General features: G+C 51.8%; 9 protein-coding genes across 9 annotated transcripts; 3 read left to right on the top strand and 6 right to left on the bottom strand.

Annotated features, from left to right (window-relative positions):
* Positions 1 to 1,185, bottom strand: BCR37DRAFT_349884 (Sec23/Sec24 trunk domain-containing protein; the record flags this gene model as incomplete). The annotated part of the gene is made up of 1 exon (XM_040867963.1): positions 1 to 1,185. A coding segment is annotated over one exon (1,185 nt), but the record flags the coding sequence as incomplete, so codon positions are not given.
* A 954-nt stretch (positions 1,186 to 2,139) lies between these two features.
* BCR37DRAFT_394115 (uncharacterized protein) lies at positions 2,140 to 2,709 on the bottom strand (the record flags this gene model as incomplete). The annotated part of the gene is made up of 1 exon (XM_040871411.1): positions 2,140 to 2,709. One exon carries the CDS (start codon positions 2,707 to 2,709, stop codon positions 2,140 to 2,142), a length of 570 nt encoding a protein of 189 aa, XP_040723747.1.
* Positions 2,710 to 4,885: 2,176 nt separating this feature from the next.
* BCR37DRAFT_349700 (armadillo-type protein) lies at positions 4,886 to 7,249 on the bottom strand (the record flags this gene model as incomplete). Its single annotated transcript, XM_040867946.1, has 1 exon — positions 4,886 to 7,249. One exon carries the CDS (start codon positions 7,247 to 7,249, stop codon positions 4,886 to 4,888), a length of 2,364 nt encoding a protein of 787 aa, XP_040723748.1.
* Positions 7,082 to 7,621, top strand: BCR37DRAFT_381520 (uncharacterized protein). Its single transcript, XM_040869715.1, has one exon. The coding sequence runs from the start codon at positions 7,337 to 7,339 to the stop codon at positions 7,550 to 7,552; it is 216 nt and encodes a 71-aa protein (XP_040723749.1). The 5' UTR covers positions 7,082 to 7,336; the 3' UTR covers positions 7,553 to 7,621.
* A 372-nt stretch (positions 7,622 to 7,993) lies between these two features.
* BCR37DRAFT_394117 (uncharacterized protein) lies at positions 7,994 to 9,748 on the top strand (the record flags this gene model as incomplete). Its single annotated transcript, XM_040871412.1, has 1 exon — positions 7,994 to 9,748. The coding sequence occupies one exon, from the start codon at positions 7,994 to 7,996 to the stop codon at positions 9,746 to 9,748; it is 1,755 nt and encodes a 584-aa protein (XP_040723750.1).
* A 165-nt stretch (positions 9,749 to 9,913) lies between these two features.
* Positions 9,914 to 11,009, top strand: BCR37DRAFT_381522 (uncharacterized protein). Its single transcript, XM_040869716.1, has 3 exons — positions 9,914 to 10,495; positions 10,548 to 10,700; positions 10,742 to 11,009. Exons 1-3 carry the CDS (start codon positions 10,360 to 10,362, stop codon positions 10,900 to 10,902), a joined length of 450 nt encoding a protein of 149 aa, XP_040723751.1. The 5' UTR covers positions 9,914 to 10,359; the 3' UTR covers positions 10,903 to 11,009.
* BCR37DRAFT_381523 (uncharacterized protein) lies at positions 10,989 to 11,547 on the bottom strand. Its single transcript, XM_040869717.1, has one exon. It carries the CDS (start codon positions 11,411 to 11,413, stop codon positions 11,174 to 11,176), a length of 240 nt encoding a protein of 79 aa, XP_040723752.1. The 5' UTR covers positions 11,414 to 11,547; the 3' UTR covers positions 10,989 to 11,173.
* BCR37DRAFT_86830 (uncharacterized protein) lies at positions 11,049 to 15,669 on the bottom strand. Its single transcript, XM_040872518.1, has 2 exons — positions 12,668 to 15,669; positions 11,049 to 12,629 (listed from the first exon to the last, which is right to left on the bottom strand). The coding sequence occupies exons 1-2, from the start codon at positions 15,520 to 15,522 to the stop codon at positions 11,435 to 11,437; spliced, it is 4,050 nt and encodes a 1,349-aa protein (XP_040723753.1). The 5' UTR covers positions 15,523 to 15,669; the 3' UTR covers positions 11,049 to 11,434.
* On the bottom strand, positions 15,670 to 16,975 carry BCR37DRAFT_86572 (uncharacterized protein). Its single transcript, XM_040872516.1, has one exon. It carries the CDS (start codon positions 16,868 to 16,870, stop codon positions 15,818 to 15,820), a length of 1,053 nt encoding a protein of 350 aa, XP_040723754.1. The 5' UTR covers positions 16,871 to 16,975; the 3' UTR covers positions 15,670 to 15,817.
* Positions 16,976 to 17,054: the final 79 nt, after the last annotated feature.

The following is a 17,054-nucleotide window of genomic DNA, read 5'->3' on the forward strand; positions in this document are numbered from 1 at the left end:
GGCGTTCCAGCTTGGGTAGAAGTGTGTTGCACCGGCAGTGAACCTCGGCAAGCAGGAAAGCGAGGCAACGTCTTGGTACTGCGCAGAGAACAGGAACATGTCCACGGAAATTTGGTTCTTGGAACATTCGACCGCAAATGATTTGTAGAATGTTGACTGAGTTTGCAATAGCTTGCCTTCGCTCGAAGTACCGAGCAATTTGGCATCCTCTCGTGGCGTCAGCTTGCCCTCGCCCAAATTTGGCAATGTGCTCATCAAGCACACGACACGTCCACCGTAATTGCCGATAAGCTTGTCGGCAGACTTGAGAGCAGGGCCCATGGCGCTGGATCCGTTTTGCGTTGATGCAAACATGTCGTTGAAGCGTGTCAGCAGGTTGTCAATGGCAGGTCTGCACTCGTCAAGCGAAACGAGCAAGTCGTTGGGCGATGGCAAGAAGGCTTCCTCAATATCACCCACAACCAACATCTTGGCCTCATCAGACTTGGGTGTCATTGAAAAGAAGTGCAACGAAGAATCCACAGCGATGAATGCAACCTTTGTGCGCTTGTCGGAATTGGGAATCTCGTCGAGGGCTTCTTGAATGATACGAGCTGCCGTACCCACCAGGCCAGAGCTAACAGCAGCAAAGGAAACATCGATGAGAAAGACGTAGGCAAGAGCCTGCGGTGCCCGGACCATATACTCGGTCGGTGCCAAAAAGTCCACAACTGCGTGATTGAGCTCTGCCCGAGCGAAACGATCAACTGGCTTGTTTTCGTGAGAGTTAAAGTCAAAGGCCTGGGGTGTGTCGTTGATGAGGTTGCACAAATTGCAGCGCCAACGGTGGCCGCCCTCAACAAACGTAATAAAAGGGTTAATGTATGCACGGCAACGTCTGCACCGTGCAATGGTCGTATCTGACACAACAGGCACACCTCCATCGCCTGTCAGTGTGGTGAAGGGCCTGATGGACACTGCGAGTGGCAGTTTACTCTTCTTGAGCAGCGCATTTGTGTTGGGGATGGCATACACAGTGGCACGCATGTACTCTGGAGCGGCGTTCGCTGCTGGTGAGGGTGTCACCGAGATGTTCTCCGGTAGCATGATGGGCGGTGGTGGCCCATACAATTCGGCAATCTCGGGTTGAATGTTCATCAGGTCGACTGACTCTACCTGCCGCAGAGGTGTAGACGCGACACTCATTTGACCAAACTGCTGTGTTGCCTGTGCAACATTGGGCGGTGGGTTTGATGGGCCATAACCGGGGGCAGCAGGACCACCATAAGCTTGTCCGTAGGGTGCCTGTTGTGGGTAGCCTTGACCTCCGTAACCGCCTTGTGCTGGCTGCTGGGGATAAGCCGGAGTTGCAGGACCGCCAGCTGGTACAAACATCTGCGACTGCTGTTGCTGCCCATACCCAGGCGCCCCTCCTCCTTGTTGTGGGAGTTGCTGTTGCTGAGGTTGAGCCGGCGCATTGAAATCATCTATTGTATCAGCTCTGCATACCATATATTACAATCACAAACATTGCTGTGCAGCATACGCTCTGCCCTTCTTCCGTGTCGGTGCAGAGACTGGTGCAGGCGCCGCTTGAGGTTCCTGGTCACCGCCTGGTTGCTGTCCGTAGCCATCCTGGTAGCCATACGCACTACCAGGAGCTCCGGCGTCTGATCCGTATTGAGCCATGCTGTTCTGTCACTCAGAAACACAAGGACACAAGCCGGGCAGAGTCAATGAATCGAGGGCCCCCGTCGTGCGTGTAGCTGCGTTGATGCTGTACGTGTCTCGTCTCGCTGTCGGTTTGCTGTTGTCGAATCACGTGCAGAGACCGCGACCAACAGTAACTAATTACCAACTACACTGGGGCTCACAGGCTATGGACACTCGGCTCATGCTGGGTCTAGTTGAGATGCTTATCGAGGCAGCAGGCTTTGAGACAAGCTCACACAAAATTGGTCCGTTGAGCGTTGGTCACTCTACTGCTCTGTCCCTCATCTCACATGACCCCTGTTGACGAGCATCAGATGACAGAGTCTCTCACAGCTTGGAAAGACCAGACTAGCGCTTAAATTTTGAATTGATCTATGCACTTGGATGAAGAAGAAAAAGTATGCCATCGCTAGATAAGAAAAGAGATGTGTCCAGCGAGCAGGTCCATCAATCAGAATCGCCACCAACAGCCCACTCCTGCTGCTCATCCTTCACTCTCGCGAGGGCATGATGTGGTACTTGACTGCCACGTGGTGAGGAACCCAAGACTGATGTCGACATGGCTCGACCCTTGTATCCCGGGCGTGTCGCTTGGCTATTGCCTGGCATGCACCATGCGCCAGACATCTGTGTGCCACTCACCAGAGTATCCGGTCGCGGCCGTGCCATTGAGACAGAGTTGCTGCGGGTGCGACGATGATAGACTTCATGCGCTGAAGGCCGCGCGGCATTGGCGTTGTTCAGAATGTGCTTCTCTTCGAAGAGGAGGCGCTGGAGTGGGTGCGATTTGCTTGCGACTGACGAGATACTAGAGGAGCGACTTGCTGGGTCGAAGGGATTGTGCCAAGCGTCCATATCGTCCCACATGCTTGCGACCGATGCAGTCAACCCTTGAAATTTGTGTCCGGCTGAAGCGCGCGAGAGGTGTCGAGGAACACTGGAAGTGCTCTGCCAAGAGCTTGACGACATTTCGTTGCTAGTGAGATCCTCGAAGATGTGGTGGCCGTTGATGGACATGGCCGCAGTCATGTTCAGCTACTGCAGGTGCTTGTGTGTCTGTGCGATGAAAATGTCAGGGGTAGAGGTAGAAGACCGAGGCCGGCTGCTGTTACAATCACTAGCAACGCGGGCGACTAGGGGTCTTTAACTTGCTACAATGGATTGAGCAAACGGATTGATCATGGGCTCGGTTTGAAGTTTGCACAGCGCAATCACAGGAAACGAGGTCAAGTGGCGGCGGATTTGCAATAATGATTCACAGGGAGCAGGGCAGTTGTGTGCAAACTTGCATAGGACTCCGTCAGGAGGAGCCGCAAACCAACTGCACCGTCGGCTGTCTCGTTCAGCTGATCTTGACTCCAACGGAGAATTCATTTTTGCAACGCTGTGTGTCAGACTGTAAGTCTCCGGGATATGAGACCTTGCCGCGCGCCATAGTACTCAACCCTCCCATGTTCACATGAAGGAGGTCGCGTCCTGTAGGCTGCAGCGTCCGACGTTGCAATTGGTGCCCCGCAAAAAGGTGGTCGGTTCATGGTCCAGGCTCACGGAGTTGGACGACAGCTGATCTGTTTTTTCATTATCTTGCGGCTCGGCACGCGAGATTTTGACGTCGACGGGAAAGATAGCGAGTCTCTAGTAGACTCTCTACCAACAAGCTGAAGCTTAGATCTACCATCAACCCGAGTCGCCAGCCTTGTCACTCTGCTGTAGAACGAACAAATTTGAAAGTGCAACTGCTACTGTCGCATGCGATAGCGCTCGCTGAAACTCCCCGCTCAGTCATGATTCTATCTTGTCTTCCAAGGTTTCATGGTCAAGATTGCGGATTTGCTGCCGGCTGACTCACGAAGTTTGATACCTTACGGTCCTTACCCCGTGACAATCGCTTAAGTGCTCGCACAGCCTAGCAGTGTCAGGCACAGTCTCACAATCACAGAGGCTTTGGAAGTTCGGAGTCTGGACTCTGTAAGATTTAGACCCCAGAAACTGGATCAACCTTCAAAGATGCCCTTGCAGTCACATGGGCAATGATGATTGACTCACCCGTAAGTTGAACTGTAACTCTGTTTGCCTATGACCGAGACTAGAACGACGACTTGCCGAAGTTTGTGTCGATTCTCGTTTATGCGCAGATATCGGAGAGGCCGTTCGACTCCTTCTATACAGCTTTCAGCTGCAGCCTCTAGTCGCCTAAAAAGCGAAAGACCCAAGGATTTGCGAGAGTCTCATCATGAGACGGCGGACACGAGCGATTGGACTCGTACAAGCATCACTGCATTAGCTTGTATGCAGTGATATGAGTACGGGCAAATGCGCAAACTGCCAAGGCGATAGCGATGCACAAAGGGACGATCCAACACGGGCTTATACATCAATGTCACATCTCACTTGTAGCATGTAGCATGTGCTTCTGGCACGGTGCCACTGTCAATTTGCGCCAAGCTTCAACTGCCGCCCATGACTGGGTAGACAATCTGGCACAGACTTGCAGTGCCAGCCATTCCTTTGTCGTCATGAGATTTGCTGTAAGGGAGTCCTGTCAATTGAATGCCGTGCTGATCACTGTAGATCTAAGGCTGCATCCAAGCTTTCTTTCCTTCAAGCTTTGGTAGGTACTCATTACTAGTCACTAGTCATAATGCCAAGACCCAAGATGCCACATTTGAGATGATGGTCGTAGCAGCTTGAGTGCACTTTACTCTTCGAGTCTTATTGATTGACCGTTGAATTTGTCTGCTCTCTAGCCCACGGCTAAAAAGTCTGTTCAATCAGCACTATCTATACAGAGTGAGTGCAATGCAAGCTTGATCACATGGGAGGCCGAAAGAGATAAGGATTCAGGCGATCCTTCTCATGATACCGCAGGATTCGCAGCCCGCAAGTGCTCAGCTGACTTCCCCGGATTTCCCATCTGAACTCTGCCTCGAGATGGGCTCACATGCAGATCTCAGCAAGATGCGTCGGTGCGACAGTAGCTGGAACAAGTGGGGACCAAGACCAGCCTCATGGGCCAAGATGGAAGTTTACAGCTGCTACTCGATACTTATTGCTGCTGAGACTCCTGAGAGTAATACAGTCCGTGCACCGGCGTGGGACTCACGTGAGGCTGCATGGTAGGCCACCTGAGCAATCCCTACAACGGACAATTGATCAAGATGGCTGTACTCAGGCGACTACAAGCATTGAGGAATTATCGCCCACCAGGGCCACCACTGCGAGCTGTCTGCCTTGTTTTTGGAGTGCGCGACCGGCTTCGTCTCGAGTCAGACGACCTTGACCTTCCTCTGACGGCATCAGAGCGCCGACGCGACGGCGAACGTGACCTGCTGCTGTAACTCGGACTGCGGCGACGTTGTGAAGTAGAGACCCTTCCCCTTGACGGCTCAGGAGACGATCTCCGTCGATCACGGCGTGGGGGGCTTGCGCTACGTCCTCGACTTCGACGCCGACTTCGACTTCGACTGCGTGAACGAGAAGATGAGCAGCCACGGCGTCGATCTCTGCTTCTACTTCGATAGCGAGAGCGAGAGCGAGAGCGAGAGCGAGAGCGTGAGCTTGAAGAACGCGAACTTCTCGACACAGAGCGCGATCGGCTGCTCGAGCTGTATGACCGCGATCGACTGCTGTAAGAGGAGTAGGAGCCCGACCGTGAGCTGTAAGAATCACTTGGCGAAGCGGCTCGCACGGGCGCTGGCTTTGGCATGGCGAGCAGGTAGGCACGCATATCTTCAGTCAGCAGACCTAGGCCAATGGACGTAAAGTAGTTGATGGCGAAACGTGTCTTCTTGGCATCGCCGTCTTTGGGGAAAAGACCGTTCAGAGAACTCTGCAATTGCGGTTGTAAAAAGCGCTCGGCAAGCTTCTTCAATCCCAGAGCCGCTGTCAATTCTTCAAAAAGGATCTTGATGAAGATGCGAGATGACGATGTCGTTTCTTCCTCATTGAGGTGGACGCAAGCGAGCACATCCCAATCGAGTCCATCTTCTGCAAGCAGGTGGCCAAACAATTTGGCAATGTTGCGCAACTTGTTGGTTTCGTAACGATGCACCGTGTCGTAGTAGTTGGTGAAGCCTGTCGTGAAGCACTCTTTCCAGCGTCGATTGAGCTTGCAAAAGCGTTCAGCAATGAGTCCGTAGAAGCGCGTGTAGGATCGCTCTTGAGAGCAACACTCGACAATCATATTGCACAGCTCTTGCTCTTGTCCAGCTTGCAGCTTGAGCTTCATGAGTTTGTGCGTGCATTCTTCATAGTCGACCGAAGACATGATGGTCAAGTAAATGGACCTCCTGAGGTTCGTCAAGTTTGTGTTAGTCTCGTCTTGAATCTCGAGCTGGCGTTCTTCTTCAACAGCAGCATCTGCGTCCTCGGCTTCATCTTCCTCTCCGCTTCCTGATTCCTCTTCGTCATCACCTAGAATCTCCTTCTTCAGTTCCGCGTATTTGGCTTCATTCTCATCGTACTGCTCATCGTATTGGAATACATTCAGATGATCTTGAACATCGAGCTCGTCGTCGAGGCTGATGTAGTGTGTGATTTGATCCTCTTCTTCGACCAAGTCGAGCTCAGGCTCCACGATTGGATGGTCCTTGTACTTTTCCTTGCGCACCTGGAAGAGCACTTCGACCATGTACTGCACGCGTTTGTCAATTTCCGCTTCATGCAGAATGGACCGAAATCGCTCAAAGACGCCATTGTTTGCTTTTGGTGATACTTCTGCCAGAAATGCGCCAACCTCACGCATGAATCCCACGGCGATTTCTACCGAGTCATCTGTCGGGCGTTCCAGTAGCAGTGCTAGCATCTGGAGAGCAACAATTTCGTGTGCTACTTGCTGATTGCACAAATGCGCTAGAAATGCGACAGAGGCAAGGCAGACTGGCTTATCATTGCGCTTGAAGGCGCGTCGAAATTGCAGGATGAGTCTTGAGAGCAAGAGTTCACCAACTTGAGGCAATTTTGTGTTGACAATGGCCACAACAGCCGCATAGACTGGCGTGAAGGGCAGTGCAGCAGCTTGAGCCTTCATCATACTTCTTGCAAAGAGCCCACGACCGCGGACAATGTTTTCGCCGAAGAGGGCCGGCGCAATGATCTTGATGTTGGCCTTATTAGCCTTGTTCACTAGACCATTGAGGGCCTTTTTCAAGTTCTCCCAAGCGATTCGCTGAAACTCCTTCGTTCCTTTGTCGGAGAATGCTGCCTGCAGTGCGCGAAGCTTGGCCGGTGGCACATAAGTTCCGCCTGCGCGTGTCTCCATCAGACGTTCATACTCGGCCTTTGGGTCGAAAGGTTGTTTTGCAACTTCCGCAGGTGCTTGTGCTTGTCTCTCTTGCAGCTGCCGTTCGCGTTCCCTCCGTCGAGCAGGGTCAATGTCTTGGAGCGACACGCGCTGCGGTCTGGTATGAGCTGGCCGTGGTGAACGAGACCGTTGACGCCTTGGCGGTGGCGAGTCTTTTTTCGACTTTGGGATGGCATGTCGAGCATGATCAGAGTGAGCATCCTGATGCCGAGAAGGAGGAGTAGCCTGACGCCGCCTTCTGTCTGGATGTATCATGGAATCCTCTGTCGCATCTGGCGTGTGTTTCCGCTTGTGCGGTACAGTTGCTGCAAGCGGCATATCACCATCCTTTACAGCTGAGCTATGGTCATGACTGGTCTCTGCAGCGCCTGGAGACTGCATGCGCACGATGCCTTGTGTGTCTGTGTCGCGATCTATGCTGCTTTGTCTCAAACTTCAAAAATTGTTGCCATTCGTCGTGTGAGCCTGTGCAGTGTGTACAGCTCGGCGATGGTCTGGAGGCAGGTCAACGAGGACATACAAAGACGGAGCCATGCCATGCTACGATGCAGGCTATGAACAGCCGCGACTAGATACACAGATTACAGCTTGCTATGCTATCTTTGGCATGTAGAGCCATACAATTCCATAGATGCAATCAAACAAGAAGAAAAGGCCTTCCAAGATGTCCGTCACCTGAGCACCTCCGTGGCCCTCCAGCTCTTCATTTGAGAGCATTCAGAGTGTCCACTTCAGGCTAGCAGCAACGGCAGCAGCTGGTCTGTGCGCATGTCACCGAAATCTGCCGGAGAAGCAGAGAATTGACCACACCTCAACCCAACGAAGTCTACCACCCCCACGCTCTCTATATCAGGGCCCTCAGCCTCGCATTGTCGCCTGCGAGTGTCGGCGCATCCACTGGGGCTATTTTCTGTCTAGCTTAGCCGCAATCTTCGTCCTCGACGGCCTATTTGCACATCGGCGCGTTCTGTCGGCTTAAAATTACAGCGAAAGAGATCGATGAACACCACTGCCTTTGATGGCTTCCTTGGCTCATTGTCGGACATACAACAAGAAGAACTGGATGCCATCACTGCTGCGCTGGCGCCTTCAAATGATGAGATGCCGCAGACAGATACAGCTTCTAACAAGGATGCTCCTCATTCCTTGCAACACAGCTTCCATGAACTAGCACAACAACAGCAGCAGCAACAGCAGTCTCATCAACAACAAATGCAGATGTATGCTCAGTCATATCAAAAGCACCCGCACCCGTATCCAACACCCAATTCTGCGTCCATGTTTGCGGCCGTCGAGAAACCATACATGTCGCCCTTTCCGGATCCCGGGTCGGCAGCAGCTATGGCACTGAGCCAGGAAATTGACGAGCTACTATTTACACCCATGATGTCGCCTGCCATGGGTCCTTTGCATAATGGCTTCCCAGCACAGCAGCAAGAAGTCGACTGGGATCGTTTTGATCAAAGTCTTTTTGCTTTGACTGGACCTGCGATAGACGGGCAAGTGCAGACACCCACCATGGAACTTGATCAAGCAACAGGTGGCTTGACCTCGCCAGCATTCCCAATGCCTGCGCAACAGCAAGCATCGGCGCCACCTTCCGCGAAAAGGCAGCGAGTTGCTCGTAAACCGAGTGCGACAAGTCTAAGCAGCAAATCTCCAGCTTTGAAGGCCATCTCTAAGCACAAACGCAAGACGACCTCAATGTCTGCGCCGCTGCTCCGTCAAAGTGCATCTTCACTCGAACCCTCTCCTGAACCCAATAGCCATGCTGGACTTGCCCACTCCGATAGCGTCTCGCCCATGGCTGTTGATTTTGGCAAGAGCACCACAAATGGAAAGATCTCTCAGGTTCAGCAACGTAGGGCCGACGTTGCGCAAGAACGCCTCGGCCAGCCCATCACGCCAAGCATGCTCATGTCCTTGTCAGGAACATTGCCAGAGCTTGCCGCTGCACCTATACCGACAACCAGCGCCCAAGGCCAGCACGTCGCGACAAAAAAGCCTTTCCCTACCCCAATTGCGACAGCCAATTTACCATCACCAACCTTTCGACCACCTTCGCAACCAAGCACACCTGCAGCGATCGCGCCCGCTCGGCCAATTCAGGCTGCACCGAGCAGTATGTCCGGTCCTACAACGGGCAAGAAGCAAGTTCCTGGGAGCGTCACGCATTCACGGGCGGGTTCTGTTGCGAATTCACCGGCGCTAGGACCATCACTGCCACGCAACTCGCCTGATCTGAGGCCCATATTGCCAGGTGGCATGTCTCCGCAGGTCTCTGCCTTACTCGCCTCGAAATCCAATTATCAGCATATCCTCGATGGAACACTCAATCAAATGGGCGTTTCCTATCCGACAGGCATGACGGCTGGTCTCGAGAATCGAAGAACGAGTCACAAGCAAGCTGAGCAAAAACGACGCGATCATCTGAAGGAGAGTTTTGAGCTGCTCCGAAATATTCTGCCAGATAAGCTTGATGCCGGGGCGTCCAAAGTCGTGTTGTTGCGTAAAGGCTACGAGTACATTCTCAGCTGCAAGAAGCAAGTCGAAGAAAAGGATATTGAGATTGCTCGACTACGCAAGCTGGCTGGGCTGGCAGAGGTTCCGTGTAGCGCGGCGACGAGCCAGCCTGTTGTTGACAGTTCGCCTTCCCAGTCAGGTACCTCAGAGAGCAAGGATGGCGGTGGAAGTGATGTCTCGTTCCAGAGTGAGATGGACACACGGCAAGAGGATTCCGGCGAATCCAAGTAGTGGTGTTCATACCACAGACGGTCACAAAGACTAATGTAAGAATAGGATCTGAGTACAGTATCACATATACAACCGCTTTATAGCATCTATTTAATCACCAGAGCCAGCTCGTCTTGCTGTGTTGCGGCCTCGATCCCTGCGGTAGGCTCTGCGCCCGGTAGTCTGCAGATGCCCATATGATGCCCATATGATGGATGATATGATGGATGATATGATGATCTGAGCCATCAGCTGACTGCCCCCGCGCACTTTCAGATCGGCGGCCGCATCCCGTATCAAGGAAGAAACTGAGCTCAAGCAGCCTTGGACCTTGGTATAGCTATCGGATGCATGTACAAGACTCAAGGAACGGGATCACAGGAGCCCCTCTTAGTGTAAAAGATGCTCTGGACTAGGGCCCAATTCGGCGCTCACTGGCCCGTGCGTGTTTGAGTGTCTGGCCGCTTGCTTGCTCCCAACGAGGTCTTGTGACTGAACCCCACATCCTCTGGCGTCGCTCCCCTATAAAGAGCCCTTATCAGTCCATGACTCTGTCTCCTTTCTGTAGCTAGTCTCTGTACTCGGCTTCTTTACATTACACAGCCAAGAAGAATCTAAACCAACCAGCAAGCATGAGTTCCGTCGTCTCCGACACGACCATGTCCACATCGCCCATGTCGAGCCGCTCGCGTCGCCGCTCCTCTGCAGCAGAAGGCGTCTTTAGTCCCAAGGAACTACAAGAAGTTGGCGTAGAAATCGTGCCAAACCGTAAGCTCTTCACTGCAGACTATGGGCAATCATGCTGACTGGCCCCTTTTAGCCAACATCAAGAAGCTCAAGTGGCGCATCTGTGAATCTCCGGCCAAACTTGCGGAAGCAGATCTTGACAAGGCTGACTGGATGCATGAGATGCTGACCACGCCACCCGTCAATCGTATCGACCTCAAATTTCCTCAGTCGTTGACTTTGACTGGTAAACCAACCCACTGTTTTTGAACACTGCTGACGAGGTAGTGCGCAAGCCGAAAGGAGTGACATGCAAGGATGCGATGGATGTCGTCTACAAAAAGTTCAAGCACAAGGCCCTCGAAGACATCGCCGAGCCTCAGCTAGATGAGCTCGAATGGGACCGCAACGACTACGCGACACTGGAATTGCTCCTGCGCAAGGTTTAGATGCCTAGACACGTTGATTATGCGCTTGATGATGCTTCTATTTTTCTTTTTATACTTCGACTCCTCTTCGTAGTCAAACGCTTATGCAAATGATGATTTATGGCTGACATGTCATCTTATACTCCCACTACCTTCCCCTGAAATCGCCAAATCACAAAGAGCTTCTGACGAATCCTGTGGTCAAATGATCTAATGTACAAGTGCTATGAATATAAGAGGCTGAATTGATTAATGATGTATACATGCAAAGAGAGGATGGGACATGCTGAAGCTAAGGCTCAGCAGTCAATGCCATGAGGACATTCGAGATGCGTTCTCGCGTGTATGGCTTTGTGAGGCGATCATTCATGCCTGCCTCGATCGCAGCGTCCAGGTACTCAGCACGAGCATTACCCGTCACTGCACAAATTGGTGTACGCTTCACTCTATTGGTGTTGATACTTTCTTGCTCATATTTGCGAATGAGTCGGGTCGCTTCGAGACCGCCAAGAACAGGCCTAGAAATTAGCATATACCACACGGCGGAATTGATTTACATTTCAAGATCCATGAATACTAGATCAAATGGCTTCTGAGCTGTCGCCGCTCGCCATACATCGTAGCCGATTTGACCATTATCCGCGCATTGCACGTCGTGACCAAGACTGGTAAGGAGACGCTTCAGAATTTGTTGGTTGACTTGGTTATCTTCGACGACGAGAACATGACGACTTGGGCCTGCGTTGGCTGGGGATAAAGCTGGTCGAGAATTGCTTCGAAGTCTTGCAGGATTGCTTGGTAGTTCATCAGCTGAGAAAAAGTCGCGACTGTTCATTGGTGAATTAGGCGTCCTGGTCGGCGAAGATTGTGGGGAATGCGAATCCTCGGAACTCGACTCAGCTGTATCTTGGCTGGCGAGCATCACGGAGCGTTTGACACGGACAAAGAAGCTAAATTCGGCGCCTTTACCTTCGCCATCGCTGTCAATCCTGATACTGCCTCCCTGAAGACCGATGAGCTGTTTTGTGATCCACAAACCAAGCCCCGACCCTGAAAACTTGGCATAAGTCTTGGGTGAAGCTTGCTTGAAGCGCTCAAACAACTTGTCCTGTTCTTCTTGAGAGATACCTTTGCCATTATCCTTGACGCTAAATGTCAGGTACAAGTCGCCAGCGTCACACCATTCAGTGCTTTGCGCGTGTAGTGGCGACTCAAATGGTGGTTGTTCGCTCAAAGATGCAGAGACGAGTATCTCAGGACGTGCAACATCTTTGCAAAACTTGAGGGCATTGGTGATGAGATTCACCAGACACTGGGAGATGCGGGACCAGTCGCCACAGACTTGCTGGCAAGCTTCATCCCTGAAGAGACCGCCGTACTGACATTTGATAATTGTCTCATTCTTTGGTAAACTACCAGACCCAGCTCCTTTGTGTTGTAGTACATTGTAGCTCTTTGTGCGAGACATGTCGAAGAGTGCACAAAGCTGATTGACTTTGTGTACTGGCGCAAAAGGCTCTGAGACAATTTCAATTAGATTCAGCTCGAGCTTCGACACATTCAAGACGTCGTCGGTAATGCGCCCTTGATGCTCGTTACATTCTTGAATAACCTCGCTCGAGCGGCGAGATGACTCTAGTAGAGACTCGGCCTCCGCTGTGAAGCTTTCACTCTTGCGAAGCAGTCGGCATAGCGCAGATAAATCGTCCAGAACAAACTCATTGTTGTGCTTGATGGCGTTGATAGGACTAGGCGTTAGAAATAGCGGGGGAGAGGGTATGCTTACTTTCTGATCTCGTGGCAAACGAGGTCGATGAAGGCTTCAGACTTGCGCTTCGTCTCTATAGCTGCTTCCGCGCGTAATTGTTGTTCTTTCAAGAGTCGCTCACTTGCTTTCGTGCGTTCAGTGCAATCAGTCAGCACACCAATCCAGCCGTCCTCTCCTGGCGAAGTACATGCCACACAGCGCAGCTCAACTGATAGACAAGAAGCCTCAGTTTTACCGATGCGACAATTCATGACGGACGTGAAGCCATTCTGCAGGCCTGCGCTCCACCAGGCAAGACATGATGCACGATCAGGCTCATAGACACTTTCCATCCAAGAGTCGCCGCCACCGGAGTGCTGCGTCAACTGCCACCAGTAGTCGCTGTATCTCTGGATATGCCCAGCTTGGTTGACTTTGAAGAAAGCGACTTGCACATAGCGATTGAAGAGATCATAAAGCTGAGCATCCCGCCGATCTCTGGAAAGTATCAAACCCTTGAGAACGGCTGATCGGAGCGCATCAGGGTCAAACGGCGTCGAGATAACCTTTGTGAAGAGATCACCCAAGACTTGATGCTTCTTTGTCATGACCATAGATGATAGTAGAATGATAGGTACAGAGAGCGCCATGCGAGACACAAACTGTGCTACATGCATTGCATGCGATCCTTCCAGCGTCGTATCGGCAGAACTGATGATGAGTGAGGGTCCATCATTTTTGTTGGATTGTAACACTTCGATTGCCTCATCAGCGGATGCCAAGACAGTCACCTCGTCAAAGTCTTGCAACATGACGGTTTGGATATAATTCGCCATCCGCTCATCCCCATCCACCACCAAGATTTGTGAGTGCATTGGGCAGATGGATCGTCTGTGTCTGCACGCTTCCGGACTCGTTGCTTTGCAACTCAGCGTCCTAGTAGATACCCGATTGAGCTGCCCGGCTTCCTTGCCTTTTGGCGTTGCTGCCATGGGCTTGCCTATACACTTTTCGGGGTCGAGATGGTCAGTCCCATAAAGGCAAGTGAAAACATAGTCGCACTCATTCATGGCTTCCCGCAGGTGCGTTTTGAAGTCAATCCTGTTGAGGCGCGAAAGCAAAGAGGCGCGCTCGAAGCCGAAACTGTTGCACGGGCAGCTGCCTGTACTGGAAGCAGACTCTGAAGATGACTTGACTCTTGAACTATCACGAAGTGTAATGCCATTGCACTCTTTGACACCACAGGCACTTTGGAAGGTAAAGACAATCTGGGGCCCTGTTCGTTGCAATCTGCGCTCCACGCGAATCTTGGTCTGTGATTTGGCGCAATCGGATAGGATGCCATACACGGTGGTCAACAATGCTCGAAAGTGGTCGACATCGACCCAGACGTCAGTGCTGACTTCCAATTCTGGCAAGATGAGGTCGATGAAAATATCCTTGATTTTGAACATGGGTGTAAAGTCGGCAGTTGCCTCGCGCAAGGGAGCCAGTATATCGGCGTCTTCATACATGCAATTTGCAGTCAGTTGCAGCGAGTCATTCAGTTGCATGGCCATGAGCTCGAGCTGATTCTTGAGGCGCTTAGAATTCAGTGCAATCATGGTTGCGAGGTTATACGCCTTGCTCCGCTCCTCAACCGTCGGTGGACCGTCTTTGCTCTTGAACCCATACAAAAGCTTACCAAGATCCGATGCTGGCCCAAGAATTAATTGTAGCGGACTTGAAAGCTCGTGCATCATGCTTCGCAGGAACCACGCTTGCTTCGTTGACTCTCTAGCTCGTGCTTCTGCTTCAAAGGAATGGATACGTTGAAGTGCAGTTTCGAGGTAATGTCTGGCCATGCCTGCGAATTGGCTAGACATCGCTTGTCGCTCAGTCATTGGGTTGTAGGCCAAGATAAGCACATAGTCCACTTGCGCTTGAGCTTCCTCTTCGATACGTCCGGAGACGACCGGAATTGAGACGAAATTGATGAATCGTCCATCCGGGATGGATGACATGGAAGGAACACCGCGAGTGGCTGCAGAAGCAATAGGCTGTGTGATGATTTGACGGTCGAGTACAACTTTGTCAAGCTGCAATGCATTGACTTGGCCGTCCAGTTTGAGCGAACGAGGGCAAAGTGCATGACCAGCAGGAATAGAGACTGAACCAAGCAGATTTAGCTCAACAGCCTTACCCGGCGTAGCGGGCTCTGGATGCGAGACTTTGTAAATCATCGAGATGGGAATATCGCACATCAAGTCACGCTCTTTCAAGACTTCGAGCAAGACGGGAACGACATCCGTCCGCCGTGGCAACAAGCCAAGTCGTTCGTCCAATCTACCGATTTGTTTTAAGCCTCGACTCAGTGCCTCGAATTCTGTTTGTTGTGAGTACGTTGTGATGCAACCAACGACGTAGTCTGCCACGACTGGCAAGACTGGATCAAACGACATGCTGCAAACAATCTCGCTCAGGGCGCCCATTGAGTCAAACACGACAATCCTGAAACTATCCGTTTTGACGACTTGACCTGTACTGTAGGCTTTATCGAATTTACTTTGCATGCGTAGCCATGTGCCTTGATTGTTTTCGCTGCGTCGCTTGACAAATCCTTGATCGGCATCGAGTGGTCGGCCGAGCATTCGCATGAGCGGGTCATTCTCGAAGAAGAAACTGCCATCGCGCCAGTGCAGACTCGAGGGTGTTGCCGTATGGATGATTTGGTAGAGGGCAAGCTTGAGCTCGATGGGCCATTGCGACAGACCACCCAGGTGTTGACAGAGCGGCTGCGATGGATCCAATTGCTGCAAGGCTCGTGATATTCCACAGTTGCGTGAGACGAGGACCTGATCCAGCAAAGTATCTAGGGACGCATCCTGCTTGCTCGGCACCATCGTCGCTCGCATGTGGTCACTGGTGTGGCACTTAGTATGGCGCTGTCTCTGAAAAAGTGTGCAAGTTCACCATCCCTTTGAGTCGTATATCGCTGCTGAAATGTGCGCTAGTATACAACAGACCCCTGAGTCTCCGGGACCCCTTGTTGCTTTTGCGATGCGATCTGTCGAGCAGATGCCAGGTGTCGGTGTCTGTGCTGCCATCGGATCCCCGGCCAAACTTCCACCAGATGGACCAGGAAAGGAGCAAGATATAGATTGACTTATACTTAGCCTAGCATACAAGTCAATGGACGCCCCAGACCCACTACGTCTGCTCAAGCTCCAAGAGAAAATCATCCAGCAGCACAACACGAAAGGACTTGGCAAACAGCTTCAGCAGATTGGGTTCTTGCCACAGTGCACTGAGTCCACTTGCAAAGCTCACCACTTCACACTCCCAGCCAAGGCCCAGGGCGCTCAATGCAATTTTGAAGAAGGAGCCTTGTGAGAATTGCGCAGCATTCGCATCACCACTTGCAAGTACGAGAACCCCAGGTTCATGGGACAGCAAAGATTCATGCATCTTGAGGTGCAGTAGCTCATCGACTCCTTGTTCCTTGAGGACAGTGACAGTCCGCTTCTTGCCATCTGGCTGTTCCTTCTCAACAGCGACAGGAACCCGTGCAAGAATAGAGACTTCGTAATCCAGCAAGGCCGCTTGCTGCCAGTCTTGCAATAAAGGTGACGATCCTACCAATGTCTTGACGCGAGCCGCTTTTGAACGATCCAGAATGCGATCAAGTGCTGCCATATCCAGTGGGACTCTGGGAGAACATCGATAATCCTTATAACCATCCTGTTGATACAAATGCTGAATGGCAGCTTGAAAGCCACAATAGATGTTACTGCTATCCACAAAGATGTGTCGGGCTAGCGCTTCGGAAGCAGCTCGTCTGGTTTTATCCAGGACAGCAAGCTTTGCATCAAGACTAGCGAATCGCGCTGATGTAGTCATCTGTGGTCGCTCGGGTCTCTTACTGGTCGTGCGCGTGAAGCGCTCCAATGCTTTGTCAAGTTGCACCATCACGTCCTCTGTGATGGTGGGTGTTGCTCTTGTCGCCTCACTCACACGAGTCGCTTCCTTACTCTTCTCTTGAGTCTCTTCTGTACTAGGTCCACCGCTCACTTGCACTGGCGGTACAGGTTGCGACAAGACCGCATCGACATTGGCGCGATCGACGTCATTACAGCCAAGCGCTCTAAACAGCGCTACGAAGCCTGTGTCTTCTGCCTCCTGTGATTTGTGCAAAGGTGCTGCTTCCAAGGCCTTGCAAAGATCTTGGACTTGCCTGCGTGGCTGTTCATGCGATGCTCTCATGCATGTGTGGTGTGCGTGTCAAGTGACGGGTGTGGCTAAACAGATGGACATGAGATACTCCGGCATGATTGACAGATGCAGAAGCACAAAAGAACACAGGAACTGTACTGGGAAATGGTCATCATGGGCCTATGAAAACTAAAGGAAAGAAACAGCGCCAGTGCATATAATCAAGTATCATCGT

This window comes from Protomyces lactucae-debilis (genome assembly GCF_002105105.1).
Source record: "Protomyces lactucae-debilis strain 12-1054 chromosome Unknown BCR37scaffold_15, whole genome shotgun sequence".
In the NCBI taxonomy this organism is placed as follows: Eukaryota; Fungi; Ascomycota; class Taphrinomycetes; order Taphrinales; family Protomycetaceae; genus Protomyces; species Protomyces lactucae-debilis.

Excerpts from the sequence above, each read along its gene's own strand:
- BCR37DRAFT_381520 (XM_040869715.1), top strand. The coding sequence starts at position 7,337 with ATGGTCATGACTGGTCTCTGCAGCGCCTGGAGACTGCATGCGCACGAT.
- BCR37DRAFT_381522 (XM_040869716.1), top strand. The coding sequence starts at position 10,360 with ATGAGTTCCGTCGTCTCCGACACGACCATGTCCACATCGCCCATGTCG. Across the intron at positions 10,496-10,547 it reads CGTAGAAATCGTGCCAAACC|CCAACATCAAGAAGCTCAAG; the intron begins GTAAGCTCTTCA and ends GGCCCCTTTTAG. Across the intron at positions 10,701-10,741 it reads TCAGTCGTTGACTTTGACTG|TGCGCAAGCCGAAAGGAGTG; the intron begins GTAAACCAACCC and ends CTGACGAGGTAG.
- BCR37DRAFT_381523 (XM_040869717.1), bottom strand. The coding sequence starts at position 11,413 with ATGCTAATTTCTAGGCCTGTTCTTGGCGGTCTCGAAGCGACCCGACTC.
- BCR37DRAFT_86830 (XM_040872518.1), bottom strand. The coding sequence starts at position 15,522 with ATGCGAGCGACGATGGTGCCGAGCAAGCAGGATGCGTCCCTAGATACT. Across the intron at positions 12,630-12,667 it reads GTTTGCCACGAGATCAGAAA|TCCTATCAACGCCATCAAGC; the intron begins GTAAGCATACCC and ends TCTAACGCCTAG.
- BCR37DRAFT_86572 (XM_040872516.1), bottom strand. The coding sequence starts at position 16,870 with ATGAGAGCATCGCATGAACAGCCACGCAGGCAAGTCCAAGATCTTTGC.